At 37.8% G+C, this 16476-nt stretch overlaps 1 protein-coding gene across 4 annotated transcripts in view; it reads right to left on the bottom strand.

Moving 5' to 3' along the window:
• FSIP1 (fibrous sheath interacting protein 1) overlaps positions 1-12135 on the bottom strand; it is a 214419-nt gene extending 202284 nt beyond the window's left edge. For 2 of the 4 annotated variants that reach the window (XM_057544285.1, XM_057544288.1), the window contains exons 1-2: positions 11977-12135; positions 5735-5867 (exon numbers count right to left, since the gene is read on the bottom strand). In XM_057544285.1, coding sequence (XP_057400268.1) covers positions 5735-5860 — 126 coding nt within the window. In that variant the 5' untranslated portion in view covers positions 5861-5867; positions 11977-12135. Of the gene's footprint in view, positions 1-5734; positions 5868-11585; positions 11807-11960 lie in introns of those variants that run through there. The other 2 variants (XM_057544286.1, XM_057544287.1) reach the window with 2 other exon arrangements.
• Positions 12136-16476: the final 4341 nt, after the last annotated feature.

Here is a 16476-nt window from a genome sequence, read left to right as displayed (position 1 = left end):
CGAGCCCTGTCAGTAATTTATATCTTGGCATAAATGAATCTAGCTGACCTTTCCCTGAGAAGGGGTTTTTATACAGGGGAAACATAAGTAGACATTAGCAACATACTCGGATACCACACTTCAGGATACACAAAGATCTTTCACATATATCATCCCATATGATCCTAACTCTTAGAATAAGCAGGAAGCAATGAGGTAGAAAAAGATGAAACTAGAGAACAAAGGCAACTATTGCCCATTTCACAATTTTACCCATAGTTCCCCACCCCACTAGCACCAACCATCTCCCCCATCCCATTGCCCACTGGCCTCTCTATTCCCAGCCCTCCTGATCTTCTACCCTGTGGCCTAAGTGTATGATTTTTCTTTCTTCTTCATTCTCAAAGCCACATTCACTCTCCATTTTTCATTGCTCTGTGTCCCCCACTTCATATCTCCATGTTAGTCCAGCAAAGGTAAATATCCTATAAAAACCCTTCCTAGCAATTAGATCCCTACCTGAAAGCCATGAGATTTTTACACCAATTGCAACTATTGGCTCATTCAAGAAAAATATTCAGAAGTAAAAATAAACCAAAATTCTTAGAATGAGAAATATATCACTACTACAGAAATTTCATTACAACTCTAGCATTTTAAACTCACTTTCTGCTATACAGAAATTTTGGGTAAGAAATTAATAAAAGACAAATGAGCAATAAAATTAATCAAAATACCAGGATTTATTATTTAGACAATGTATAAGGTTTTATAGACATTGAATCATTTGCAATCAGCAGTCAACCTGCAGCATACCTGTGGCTTACTTCCCCAACCTAAGGTGAAACTTACTGATTTTCCATGAATTTGATTAAGACAAATCACAATGTTTAGGAAGTCTTGCTTTTGATATAAGTATCAAAGTCCCTGTTGGTTAATAAATATGCTAGAGTTTGACCTGTAGCTTAGTGGGTTCAAATAAAATCTGACTTGAAGTGATTGCTGATATTTTTCTTTTAAATAAGCCTTGAATGAAGTAATATTAATCTATGTTTTAAAATATGTGTCAATATTGTGAAGTTTCTGCTTTAAAAAAAAATCACCACCCAGGAATATGTAAGCGGAAATACTAATGCTTTGCTACCCTAAAATTTGTCAGGTCTTTGTATATTATCCTACCTACATAAAATGGTAAAACTGTCATTCTAAATTTGTTGAACACATATTATGTGAATACCTACTATGTGCCCGACTTTACACTGAATCCTGTGAATAAAAACATGGGAAGGACTGACCAATTAGGTTAAAGAATTGAGGCCAATTAGCTAAGATGTATTGAATACCTACTAGGTGCTAGTCACTTCTAAAACCTGTAGATATTTCATCTCATTTTATCCTCAAAACATGCCTATGGGGTGGATAGTATTATTACGCCTTTGAACAGATGAGGAAACTGGCACAGGGAGTTGAAGTAGTTTGCCCAAAATCACATAAAATGTGGTCATCAGAGCCTATTTTGAACCATGACTCCAGAGTTTAGGCTTATAATCACAAAACTTGAGACTAAAGAATCTAAAATTGTTTTTAGATTCCAGTTTGGGCTATATGGAATACTGAATAAACTGAAACCTTCCATCTACTTACAAATGCATAGGTAAGTTCACAAGAACCCTGGGGAAACTGCCAGTGAACAGAAATTAAAAGGAAACTGAAAGCTGAAATAGGAACCTTGTAAATCCTTAAAGCAGCTGCCCTGGTCGGGGGTGGGGAGGTAGGAGCAACAAGAACAGGCAAATGAGGATGTGCTGGCCTCAGAAAGCTATGGGCTTGGGCTTTAACACCCACACAGAGCTAAGAAACTAAGCCTTGGGACCATGCAAGACAAGACAGAGAGGAACCTTCCCTCTCCTGCTCCATGAAGCTGGATCCCTCAAAGAGGTGCCTCCTTGGTGAGAGGGTAGACTAGAAAAATACATCTATCCAAAAGCACAGGAAACAAACAAAAAATGTGTCTGGGTTCCAAGTGGGAAATCGTCTTCCCTGAGAATGTACAACCACAGGGTAAATGCTTCATGTGGGTTTGGATTCCAATTTATATTATTCATATGCTCTGGAATGCTTAAAGATGAAAAATTAGCACAAAAAAAAAAGATTCACGCCAGTGATATCTCTGAGGCATTTGGTAGAAGCAAACAGAAACTTGCTCTGGAAGGTACAGTTTCAAATCAGGCTCCATAAAATTCCCAAAATTAAAACTTACAATCCAAAAGGTCAAAAGCCATGAATACATGACCAATAATAAGCAAGAATCAGAATAAACAAAAGAACTTAAGATATTAAAAAGCTGATAAAGATAATCATATAAATATTTTTAATGGGTATAAAAAAAGAACCCCAAAAACACGAGATCAAGGTACTACAAAGAACAGATGGATTTGAAAATAAACTAAAACGAATTTCAAGAAATTAAAAATACATCATTAAGCTTAAAAATTCAATGGATGGATTGAAGAGCAGATTTGACATAGTATAAGAAAGAATTCCAAAATTAGAAAATATATGTTAAAAATTCCCCAGCATGAAGCACAGAGAAATAAATGAATTAAAAAAAAATTTTTTTTAAGAGACATGAAGGATAGAAGAGAAAGGTTCAACAGACATTTAACTGCACTTTGAGGATGACAAAATAGAAAAAAAAATGCAGGCAATATTTGAAACATGTGAAAACACAATGGCTAAGAAGTTAAAAAAAAAAAAAATGAAACATACAAACCCTTACATTGAAGAAGTACTAGTCTCCAGAAAGATAAATAAGTCCATACCTAGGTGAGTAATAGTAGATACCAAAGACAAAGGGAAAAAAAATAAAGCGACCAGAGAAAAATATCTAAACTAGACAACCCACACTGGAATGAATATTGGGTTTACAAAAGCCTTCTCACTGGCAACAAGAGAGGCCACAAGTATCTAGGTGTAAAACATAAAACTATAAAACTTTCAGAAGAAAAAATAGGAAAAATTCTTTGGGAATCTGGGTTAGACAAAGGGTTCTTAGATACAACCAAAAAACACAATCCTCAAAAGAAAAAAAATTGATAAATTGCACTTAAAATTTTAAATGCTCTTTAAAAGACAGTTAAAAGAATGAAAAGTCAAGCTACAGACTGGGGGGAAATATTTGCAAATCATATATCTGACAAAAAACTCTATCTAGAATATATAAAGAACTCTCAAAAGTCAACAATAAGTAAACAAACACAACTTAGAGTGTAAGTCAGAAAAAGAAAAACAAATATTGTATATTAACCCATATATGTGGAATCTAGAAAAATGGTACAGATGAACCAGTTTGCAAGGCAGAAATAGAGCCACAGATGTAGAGAACAAACGTATGGACACCAAGGGGGGAAGTGGGGGGCGGTGGGATCAACTGGGAGATTGGGATTGACATATATACACTAATATGTATAAAATAGATAACTAATGAGAACCTGCTGTATAGCACAGGGAACTCCACTTCACTGTACAGTAGAAACTAACACAACACTGTAAAACAACTATACCCCAATTAAAAATTTTTTTTGAACATACACTTTCAAAAAAAGATATGTGGATTGCAAATAAGCACATAAAAATATACTTAACATTATTAGTCACCAAGGAAATTCGAGTTAAAACCACAGTGAGATACTACTGTATACCTATTAGAATGGCTTAAAGAAAAAAAACTGACAATATCAACTGCTGGTGAGGATGCAAAGCAGCTGGAACTCTCATATGTTTCTGGTGGGAATAGAAAACAGTTTGACAGTTTCTTATAGTTAAACATACACTTACCATACAACCCAGCAATCCCACTCCTAGGTATTTACCCAAGAGAAGTAAAAACCTATTTCCCACCACACCCCCAAAATCAGTATGCAAATATTTACAGCAGCCTTATTCATAATCACCAAAATCTGCAAATAACCCAAATGTTCCTGACTGGGGAATGAATAAGCAAACTGTGGTTTACCCACACAATGGAACAGTACTAGCAATAAAAAGGCTTGAACTACTGATACAAGCAACAACATAGATGTGTCTCAAATGCATTGTGTCAACAGACAAAAGCCAGACGCAAAAGCTACATATTTTTTTTTAATTCCATTCATGTGGAATGGAATTAAACCTTCTGGAAAAGGAAAAGCTATTGGGACAGAGAACAGATCAGGAGTTTCCAGGGATTAAGAGTAGGAGAGATTGTTTATAAAGGGGCAGCATGAGGGAATTTCTGAGAGGTAAGGATGGAACTGTTCTATATCTTGATTGTGATAGTATCACTCTACGCATTTGCCAAACTCAGAACTATACACCAGAAAAGAGTGAATTTTACAGTATGTAAAACTTTTAAATTAGAAGCAAAGAAGTCAGTGAGATACAATGTTAATAGATGGGAAGATTTAATATCATAAAGTTAGAAATTCTCTCCAAATTAATCTATAAATTCAAAGCAATTTTAATCAAAACCCCAACAGTATTTTTCACAGGACTTGAAAAACTGTTCTAAAATATAAAAACAACAAAAAGCCAAGAATAGCTAGGACAGTCCTAGAAAAGAATATGGTGGGAAGAACCATCCCACCAGATATCAAGAATTATTACAATGCTACAAGAGTTAACACACAGTGTAGTAATGATGCAGGATTAGATGAGACAAAACAGACAGCTAAGCTAGAAACTGTGTTTTACAAAGCTGCTTGCAGGTTGGGTTCTGGATGCGTATTAGTTTCATCCAAATAGGTGCATCTACACAAAAGTTTTACCACAGAAATGAGGTAGAAGCCATCTTGCTAAGCTCCTGATGCGAAATTGACAAGAAATATCAAAGGCAGTCATCTCTGCATGTCTAGTCACCAGTTTTGTGGTTCTGAGGGATGTGTAGCAGTGTCAGAAGCAGCAACAGCAAAGCAGCAGCTTTCAGATCTCTGGATTTTGGATATGGTGGTGTGACCTGGGAACCAAGAATCCAAGGGAAGTCCCCTCGCATGGTTTCGCTGGCCTTCCATTGATTTTTGAGGAACTGAATTTCTTGTATTCAATCCCTTTCTGCTGGAAATGTCTAGAAGGCTTTCTATTTCCAGTATTAAATCATGATAGACAAAAACTCTAAGAGTTTCATAATGCAGAGTCCAGTCCGTAAGTCAAAAGAATAAGTGAGAAAGGATTCACAAACTTGCAAGAAAATTTTTCACCATAAGTTTCAAAATTTTTGTTTCCCACAACCTTAAAATAAATTATCCCCCATCACAGAGGGAAAAACAGATTCTTTAAAAAAACATCAAGTTTAGATATTTTAAGAAAAGAAAAAGAGACCAGGTAATGTAACTGCTAAACATATACCATGTGGTTTTTATCCAAACTCTATTTTTTAAATTACTGAATCTTTTTCATAATAAGAGTCAATGGTGGCATAGCAGATGTTGGAATACAAAGCTTTCTTATGAAAGAAGAAAAGTTAATAAATGAGCATTAACAAAGTACAATCGTGAAAAAATAAGCCATAACTCCCCCCCAAGAAAAAAAAGAGAAGGTAAAGAAGGAAACAGTATTTTCACATTAAATGATCTAAAGTAAAATTCAAGAAATCTATGAGTGCTCCCAGAACACACCCTTTAAAGATGAACCTTAGAATGGGATGTTAACAACAACCTTGGTTTATCAATTGCTAGAGATCAGAAGAAGTAGTTTATATCATTTCTAAACAGCATAGTACCTTGAAGGATGCTGGTTCCGGTGAGAGCACCTCCAAAGAAGCATTTGAACCTCTGCTCCCATGACGTGTTCTTGAATTTGAGGCTGGTTTTGAAATTCCATCTAAGTTTCCCTTTATAATATCCATTGATATCCTCAAACAAACAAACAAAATTTCAAGCAAGTTATGACTTGTATGTTTAAATGTTTCATCAGTGTTAACAGGCAGTGAACTCAGAGCCTTTGCTATAAGGATTATGTCACTACCAAAGTCACAGTACCCTAATTTCATCAGAAGATGTCGTGTCCATGGATCATTACATCTTATGTCACCGTAGGTGGAAAAAACATGCTGCCAGGATGTCACATTCTGAAAGTGGCTAAAAAAGAATGCAGACATGAACATCATCTCAATGGCCTTCTGTGCCTCCAAGAGAAACAGCTACCGTGTCCTTGGCCTAAGAAGACACTTACAGAGCACCACACCCCTCAGCCAAGATTCATGCTTCATTGTAATAATTTGCCAAGGCCTCTACTTTCTTCGGGTTTTACCTTCCTTATTCTAGCTCAGCCTTCAGCCGGGGCTCTCTCTCAGCTCTGATTTCTCCTCTCCTCCTTGGTACTGCATTTTCATGGAGTACTTATCTCCAGGTGACCACTCTTCTATCAACCCTCCCCTTCTAAAACCCATGATTCTACTTCTGTCTTGAAACAACAGAGAACTGAACCTACTCTCTCTACTAGAGGACCAGCTTTCACTATCTGGATACACATTGCCAATCTCTTTAACTATTTTTCATGTGACACCGTCCACAAGACTCTCACCAGTCTGGCTGCTCTATTCCTAGGACTATTTCCTGAAGCAGGAAATATTAAGCAGGATGGTTTAAACTAGTGTGAAAACTTGGGCACTGCTGGCACTTTGCTCCTTCCAAACTGTGCCCTTGGTCAGGACCATTCCAAATATGTTCAGTAATGCTTGGGGTATCATGCATGCCGAATAAAGTGGAAGAAAGAGAGAGAATTTCATAGTTTGACTTCCAAATACTTAGCTTTACATGTGAATGGATATCTTCCAACAAATCCTTTCCTAAATTCCTATCAATTATAAATTAAACCATTTCTCTCATAACAGAATGAAGAAAGGCAGTTGCCTCTGGCCCAGCAAGTGTAACAATGTCCTTTTCTTACCCTAAAAAATGACTCATCTTTCTTTTTTTTTTGAACAGCTGAGGCAGAGTCCAAGGAAGCTTTGGACACAGGAGGAAGCCCAATCATGAACAACCCCGTGCTCCTCCAAGGCACACAGAGCAGTAATATGATTTAGCCTCCAACCATTCAGTGTGTCAAAGCTGAGGCTTAAAGGACAGTAGGCCAACTCTTTCCATCTCAGCAAATGAAAAAGGCAGTGATCTCAACATTATTCAAACTCTGCAAAAGGGTTTTTGGCTCACTCAGGAAGGCACTGACATTATTATTGTGGGAAGACGGATCGCCCTGGCCCGTCACGTCACCATCAAAAAGCTTAAGTCACTGAAAGGCCAAATGTCTTGTAATGCCCTGAACTGCCTGTCAAGGGAGACTTATTGGCGGCTAACAGAGGGAGCAATGAGATGGAAGCCCGTGCAGAGCCAGTATAATACATGTCAATAAAGAGAGAGGCACAGGGAACCACCAATGGCATGGATCAACTAAAAGGCTCCAGAAATCTTTCAATTTGTATTAGAAATAGGTCTGTTCTATTATGTTTGCTCATGAAAATAATACATAAAATACAGTTTCCAGGATGGGTAGGGTTGTAACTAACAATCTTCTGAATTTGGCCATGTAGAAAAAAGTATGGATAAAGGATACTGAATTAGGAACTTAAAGATGTTTTTGAGTATTTGAGAAGAAACCTCAAGAGCCAGAGAGAAATTCCACAAGAAAAATAAAGCATTGTACAAGAAAGCAAACAATCAAATGATAATACTTATATAAGCACTGAATTTAACCAACCACTGTGCCTTAATTACACTGAGTGTATGTGAGGAGGAGTATGTAAAAGAAAAGGTCGTATAAAAAGTCTAATCTGTCGTAATAGGAAATCAAAGAGAATATCCAAAAAATGATAAAGCCAAACAATAGTTAAATAAGCACAATAGTTAAATAAGTTCAAGATATTTGCCCCTGAAGGATGTGACTAGAGACTGCTTCTTTTTTTTTTTTATTGTAAATGTTACAGTACAGTTTGACATATTTTACTATATTACTTTAATAAAAGTAAAAAAAATTAATAATAAATATAAAATATGGAATCTTCAAGGGACTGGAAGGAAACATAGAGCTAATTTATATAATAATGAGGTTAATGACTTACTAAGCAGGATATCAAGGGCATAAGTCAAACAGGATGAAACTAATAGATTTGATTACATAACATTTAATGCTCTTGAGTATCAAACCAAAAAAAGAACTCTAAATTAAATTAAAAGGTACATGAGAAAATGGAGAAAATATATGCAATACAGATAATATACAAAAGGTTAATACATTTACACATTTAAAGAGCTCTTACCAATCAACAAGGGAAAGAAACATTCCAATAGAAAACTGGCTAGGGGCATAGACAAGGAAGGAAAGAAGGAGGAAGGAAGTCAACACCTTGTTTAAAAAAACAAGTCCAATTTCTCTAATTAAAGAAATATACAGAGAAATATACAGAGAGGGACCTGAAAGATGATCACAAGTCAAAGAAGTAACAGTGATAGATTCTGGGTTGGCAGGTTCATGGATGTTCTTGTGTCTTTTTTCACCTTTTGCTTATCTGTATTTTCTGGTTTTCTATTAATCTTAAATTCATAATTAAAGAATTTACTTACTGAAGAAAATTTTCTGGAATATATTAAAGTATACTCGAAAATAAATTAAAATCACCCAATATTCACCACCCTGAGCTAAACATTGCTGGCACATTTCTTTTCCATTTTTGCTTTTTATGTCTTTTCAACAAAGTTGGATTCATATATTTCTCACTTAACATTACACGATAAACATTTTCTTATTACATTACAGATACTTCTAAAATAGAATATTATTTACTTCTTGATATTCCATTAAATACATGGATATATGACCAGATTCTAAATTGTAACAAATCACTACTAAGACATACCAGCTTTTCATAACATTCATTTCAAGCAAGATTAATTTAAACTTTTTCAGAGAAATGCAACCACCATGAATGGTTTAAAACCAAAATGGGGACACGTGGCTGCTGTAATCTGATGTTTTTAGATAAATGAAAGAATCAAAAGAAAATGAATCCTCCTCTGTTTAGTAGTAACAAATAGCCAGCCTTTTTAAAAAGTAGAATTACACTTTTCATGATTTTAATATCTAAAAATTACTTATGGCAGTTTTTTTTTTTTTTTACTTTCTGTACTTGTTTATTATGTAAGAAATACTTGCCCTTGAGAGGGGAAAAAAATCAAATAATACAGAAGAATGTAAAAGTTTTTCAAGTCAAAATTACCCTCACCCCAAGAAAGATTTTTGTAGGTCTCACTTTTTTAGGCATATGCAAACTTTCTATCCTTTACCTCCCTACTCCTCCCCAACACAAACACACACAAATGGCATGGTGCTTCGCAACTTGCTTTTTTACACAATGTATTTCAAAGATTTTTCTATACCACCACATACAGATACACTTCATGCTTTCAAACGATGGCATAGTATTTCATTGCATAGATGTCGCATTTTTTTAATCAGCTCACTTAGGTTGTATACGGAAGATTTGTTATTAAAAAACAATACAAAAGTTTAGTCAAAATTGATCATAGGCCTAAAATAGAAAATTAAAACTATAAAATTTCTATAAAATATGTGTGACTGTGGGCTAGCAAAGATGTCTTAGATACAACATCAAAAGTATGATTCATAAAAGAAAATACTGATAAACTGGAATGCATCAAAATTTTAAACTTCCACTCTTCAAAAGACACAGTTGAAAAGGAAAACACAGGCCAAATATTGGGAGAAAATATTTGCAAAACACACAGCTGACAAAGGATTTATATCCAGAATATATAAAGAAGTATCAAGACTCAATAATAAGAAAGATTGGAGCAGACTCATCACCAAAGATGTATGGATGGCAAACTAGCACCAGAAGATGTTCAACATCATTAGTCGTTGGAGAAATTTAAAAGCACAATGAGATACTGCTACACATTCAAATGTGAAAATTATTTTTTTTTAAAACTAGCAATACCAAGCGCTGACAAAGTTGGAGCAACTGGAACTTTTATATATTGCCGATGAGAATGCAAAATGGGACAGCCATGTTGCAAAACTGCCTGGCACTTTCTTGCAATGTTAAACATACACTTACCATACGAGTCCACAATCTCACTCTGGATATTCACCCAAGAAATGAACATTTATATTCACACAAAAACCTGGACATATCGCAGCTACATTAATAACTGCCAAAAACTGGGAACAATCCAAATGTCTCTCAACTAGACAATGGATAAGCAACTGTGGTACATCTATACAATGGAATGTTACTCAGCAATATAAGGGAACAAATTACTGATACAAAACATAGACAAATCTCAACTGCATAATGCTAAGTTGAAAGAAGCCAGATTCAAAAGGCTCCATAGTATTTGTTTCCAATTATATGACTTCTAGAATAGACAAAACTATAGGGACAGAAAATTGATGACCATTACCAGGGCTGGGGGGTAGGGAAGGGTTAACTACAAAAACAGTACTAGGGGATTTCAGGGGGAATGATGCAACTGTTGTGTATCCTGATTGTGATGGTAATTATATAACTGTATGCATTTGTCAAAGCTCATAGAACTGTAATATTAAAAGGGTAAATTTTACTGTATGTAAAGAATACCTCAATTTTAAGGTAACCTCTTTGTACAAATTTTTGCTTAGTTATGTTTATATGCCCAGAAGATAAATTAGAATTTCTGAGTGAAAAAAAATAGAGTTGCCATATGATCCAGCAAGCCCGCTCCTGGGCATATACCCAGACAAAACTATAATTCAAAAAGATACATGCACCTCTATGTTCATAGCAGCACTATTTACAATAGCCAAGACATGGAAAAAACCTAGATGAATGGATAAAGATGATGTGGTACATATATACAATGGAATACTACTCAGCCATTAAAAAGAATGAAATAATGCCATTTGCAGCAACATGGATGGACCCAGAAATTATCTTACTAAGCGAAGTCAGAAAGAGAAAGACCATATATCACCTACATGTGGAATCTAAAATACAACACAAAAGAACGTATCTACAAAACAGAAAGAGACTCACAGACATAAAGAACAGACTTGCGGTTGCCAAATGGGAAGGGGAGATAGGGGAGGGAAGGAATGGGAGTTTGGAATTAACAGAGGCAAACTATTATACAGAGGATGGATAAACAACGTCCTACTGTATAGCACAGGGAACTATATTCGATATCCTGTGACAAACCATAATGGAAAAGAATACAGAAAAGAATATATATATACACGTATAACTGAGTCACTTTGCCATGCAGAAAAAATTAACACAACACTGTAAATCAACTATATTTCAATAAAAAAATTTTTTAATTGCTGAGTCAAAGAACACTGTCTTTCAAATTTTGGTAGTCTGCCAACTGTCCTCCAAAAAGGTTGTACCAAACTACATTACTAACAACAGGGTACGCTGAGATGAAAGTGCCTGTTTCCCCACCTGGGCCAATCTGGTCATGTCAAAGCTTTTCATCTTTGTCAATCTGAGAAGTGTCAAAAGTATCTGTGAGTGTGATCTACATTTCTTTAATTATGAGAGAAGTTGAGTCTCTAGTCAAATGTTTACTGCCCACCTTTTATTTTTTCTGTGAAACTCCTATTTGCATCCTTTGTCACTTAAATGGCGGGTGATTAATTTGTAATACAAGTTCTAGATCTTAGGGGCTAGAAGGACAGTGAGATTCCTTGGTACTTGGTCTTACGGTCAGGAACGTTTACCGCCGTGTCCAGAAAATCCTGGCGACACACAGCCTTCAAGGAGACGGAAGCCTCTCCGGGGTCAGAACTACGTCTCTCTCCCAGGCCTGGCCAGCCTCTGCTGAGCCCGCCGCCCTGCTTGATCCCGCCCTCTTATTGGCCCTGCCCCCTCCCCGGGCCCAGCACCCTGACACGATTCCGCCCCGCCCTCTCATTGGCTTGTCGCGCGGCGATAACAGTCCGCTCCTAACCTGTGCGGTCCCTCACCTTCCGGGCGGAAAGTGGGAGCTAGTGTCCAGTCGTCAGAGCATTGACACTCTCAGCGTCACCCACTGTCCCCCAAAGTGGAGGGGTCTTTCCCGCCACCGCAGCTTCTCTGGAGGTGGAAGAAGCCGCGGGTCAGAAGCCTTCCTGCCTCCCGGAACGCCGTTCCCTTGGCAACCAGAAGCACGACGCTGCCAGTCTCGCGATAGGGGAAAAGGGCTATACCATCCAGAAACGAGACGTGGGGGCCCAGGAGCAGCAGAGGACCCAACTGTCGGAACCCGGAGACCTCGGGCATCCCTGCTGTCTCCTCCGTCTTACCGGCGGAGGGTGGAGAGTGTGGAATAGTTTGTTCGTATTTAGGTTGAACTTGGAAAGAGGATGTCTGGATGCTTGTACGGCTCTGTCCTTCACTATTAATACGATGCCCTGCAGGTCCGCTAATCCTCTGTGAACTCAGTTTCCTCCTCCGTAAAATGGGGTAATAACAATTGCTTCCTCACAACACTGTTGTGCAGCTCAAAAACATAATGTTATGTGAAGTTCTTAGTAAATGTTGGATGCCATGTAAATAAAAAATAGTAGTTTTGCCCAGATTGGGGTACAGTCCAAAAAAGGTAATAATTGCTATTTGCACTTGCCTTCTTTTGTGGTTTTTGTAATTCTCAGCGCGTGAAGACTGTTTCCCTGGGTCCCTGAATTGATTTTCTTCATCCCCAGTACCATCAAATGTCTGCTTCTTCCGCTTTGAACAGAACCTTACAGTTTACAAGGCATTTTCACGTACATGGACCCTGTAGCCTCATTGTTTTAGGTGGTAAGATGTGTATTCTTTAAGTGTTTTTCAGCAGAGCAAATAGACAAAGGTTAAGTGAGTTGCTCAAAGAACCACAGCTACAATCTCGGTCAGTGGTGGGTGTAAAAACCTAGCTGTAAATGCCATCCATATACTGCTAAATCCTGCCTTTCTATCTCCAGCTCTGAACTCCACACTCTTTTATCTAACTACGTGACATCTTCACTTAGACATCTCCACTTCAATGTAAGAAGCACCTTAAACTTCAGATGTCAAAAAACAAACTTCTCCACAGTCCCCCCTACACCCCACCTTCTTATCCATCTCAGTAAATGGTAACTGCATCCTGCCTGCCAGTCTCAGGCCAAAAACCTTGAAGTCATCCTCAATTCCTCTTCCTCTCACACGTTACAATCAGTTTATTATAAATCCTATCAGCTCTACATTCAAAATATATCCAGAATCCAACCACTTCTCACCACCATCCGTGCTTCCATTAAGGTCTGCACTGACATCATCTCTTGCCCAGATTTTTGCAATAATCTCCTAACTGTTGACTTCCTTGGCCCTACTACTTTCAATCAGCAACCTGAATGATGCTTTCAAAACCTAAGTCAAACAATGCCACTCGGGACTTCCCTGGTGGCACAGTTGTTAAGAATCTGCCTGCCAATGCAGGGACACGGGTTCGAGCCCTGGTCCGGGAAGATCCCACATGCCGCAGAGCAACTAAGCCCGTGTGCCACAACTACTGAGCCCGCGTGCCGCAACTACTGAAGCTCACGCACCCAGAGCCCGTGCTCTGCAACAAGAGAAGCCACTGCAAGGAGAAGCCAGCGCACCGCAACGAAGGGTAGCCCCCGCTCGCCACAACTAGAGAAAGCCCGCGTGCAGCAATGAAGACCCAACGCAGCCAAAAATAAAATAAATAAATATTTTTTTTAAAAAAACAATGCCACTCCTCTGCTCAGGACTCTCCATGACTTCCCATTTCATGCAGAATCCTTACAATGCCCACAGGTCCTCAATAACCAGACCCTCCGTTTTCTTCCAGACCTCCAGTCCTACCACCCTCTCCCTGGCAAACTTTGCTGCAGCCTCACTGTCCTCCTTGTAAGTGTTTCTACGCGGGAATTTCTTCCCAGCATTTCTCAGGAAATGTACATGTTTTTCCAAATTTAGAAAAAAAATAAATCAGTTAAGAAATCAGGAAAATTGGAGAAAGTATTCTGATTCTCCTGTGAAAGTTAAACCATAGCAATCGACATAGAGATGTAACTGAAGAAATCCACTGATGTCAAGATAAGTCGAAAGCAAGAGCAGGAAATGCTGACACTCTGAGTCAGAAGTTGAGATCAACATTCCAGGAACCAGAACAGGAGCACCTGGGAGAGAGGCGATCACAATCTGATAGGTCAATCTTGCTTGGAGCTGGTGCCGTGTTATAAGTGTGCATCCCCGGCCCAGTCTGTTGCTAACAGTGAGTCATTCTTGCAAGTAAAATAAATATTAGTAAGTTGATACTCATTGTATACTTTATCAAATTCTATGAGTGATATTCCAAGGAACAACAAGTATTTATTCAGAATAAGCCCTTAAATTGGCAATTTCCAACCCATGATTCTGTGAAGGGCTGTTAGCCTTGCTTGGAGATTTGTGTGTTACATTATTCAAATGGTACCCAGTAATGTTCTCTGTGTTCTCCAGTATTTGAATATTTGCTGTAGGCTACATCTCTTATAAATACTTCTAAATTTAATAGTCCTTATTTTTTAAATAAATGCTTCAGATAGCATGGTAATGAACAAAGAATATGAAGAAGGTTGGAAGTATTTTAAAAATAACAAGATTTGGAGAACTCCTGGCAGTTCTGATTTCTTGTTTCTGCATGCCAAAGATTAGTATCTGTTGGGAATTTGGAAACACTACTCCTTGTTCTTCTTCCAGTATGAATAAACACACACGCACACACACACACTGCCTGGAACACAGTTCCTCAGCAATCCATACGGCTTGTTTCCTCTCTTCCCTCAGGTGTCTGCTTCCTCAGGTGGGTCTTTCCTGACCACCCGATATTAAATAATAATTCCCATCTCTGCACTCCCTACCCTGTTCCCTTGACTCTCCTTTATTTTTTTTATAAGGAGGAGAGATGCCACTGTTTGGATTCCGATACGAAATAGCTGGGTGACCTTGGGTAAATCCATAAACTTTTGTGGGCCATAATATCCTCATTTGAAAAATGAAGGTTGACTAGTTTTGCAGTTCTTAAACTCTACTGTATTAGGATAACCTGAGGAGATTTCAAAAAATACTGATCCCAGACCTATATCTAAGATTAAATGAACCTGAAACTCTTCTCAAATTTTAATGTGCAGATAAATCACCGGAGGATCTTGTTAAAAGGCTGATTCTGTGTCAGGTGGGACCCAAGACTCTAACAGGCTCCCAGCTGATGTCAAAACTTCTGGTCCACAGACTACTCTTTGAGTAGCTAGAGACTAGATAATCTCCAAATGACTGCACAATTCTAATATTCCATGAATAAAGGCCATTCTTTCCATTTTAATCTTTGGCGAAAAATGGTGCTTATTAAGAAAACAACACGTTTCAGATTTCTTGGGGATGTGAGGGGAAAAAAATAAGAGATCAGGGCTGTGACAGGTGCCCATGATTAACTGGTGTTCTCATTTTTTTTTGAAACTTGCTTATACAACATAAGATACATATAAAGCAAGTGAAAAGAAAGTTCAGGTTCAATAGAAACTTTGTGTCTCTTTACTGTTTGTAACCTTTCCAGACTAAGTCCCTATTGATTACATTTTACATGAAACTCACCTCATCTTGAATTTTCTGTCATTCTCATTTCCTTTATTTACCTTCTGCTGCTTCTGTTTTGCAAACTGCTGAGAAGCTGTATGTGCCTTGAGGGCAAACTTTAATAAACTGTATTTGTTGTATGTTAGTACACAATAAATTGTGCCTTTGTTTTTAGTTCCTTAAATACTTCTACATCAGCTATTGCAATTACACCCTCAAAGCAATTCACATTCAGATATGTTGGAGAGCACCATATTTTTCTCTGCTGTGTTCAAACCCCCCCCCCCAATATTCTAGACAGTATTATGCCTTTCAAAATAATTCATAAAGATTTCATCTAGAGTCAAGATATTTTAAGCTAAAATTTCCCTGGTCTCATTCCAGGTTGGTGACATATGGCAGCATTGGTTTCAAAGTTGGTTTTTGTTTTTGTTTTCAATCTCTCTCTGCTCTTGACGTTCTCCTTCTGAGTGGAGTCAGATTTGAATGAATGAGAGAGCCCACGCTGTATGCCATCTGGGCTCCAACTATCATTCCAGCCTTGTTGCCCCAATTTCCCTTTTCTCACCATAAGCTTCAGCCAAATACAACAACGTACTAGGAGAGGAAGCTCACTAAGCCTTGTATCATAGATTCTACAAACTAGATTAAATAGCCACTTCTTTTGAAGGGCAGTCAAAAGTGTGTGCTACTGGACAGTTCCCAGCTCATGTGAGTCTGTGGCTTAGAGTTATTAAAAAGTAACATTTACTGAGTGTTTAGGACATGCCTTAGGTGCGTCATTCCACCTCACTTCCTAACATCCTATGAAGTGGCACTGTTATTACCCAGATTTGTAGTTGAGAAGCAGAGCACGGCAGGTTGAGTGATTTTTCCGAGTTCATTCA

Source organism: Balaenoptera acutorostrata, chromosome 3 (assembly GCF_949987535.1).
Source record: "Balaenoptera acutorostrata chromosome 3, mBalAcu1.1, whole genome shotgun sequence".
NCBI lineage: Eukaryota > Metazoa > Chordata > Mammalia > Artiodactyla > Balaenopteridae > Balaenoptera > Balaenoptera acutorostrata.
The sequence above is the reverse complement of the archived record's forward strand: the minus strand, read 5'-3'. Positions and strand labels throughout refer to the sequence as shown.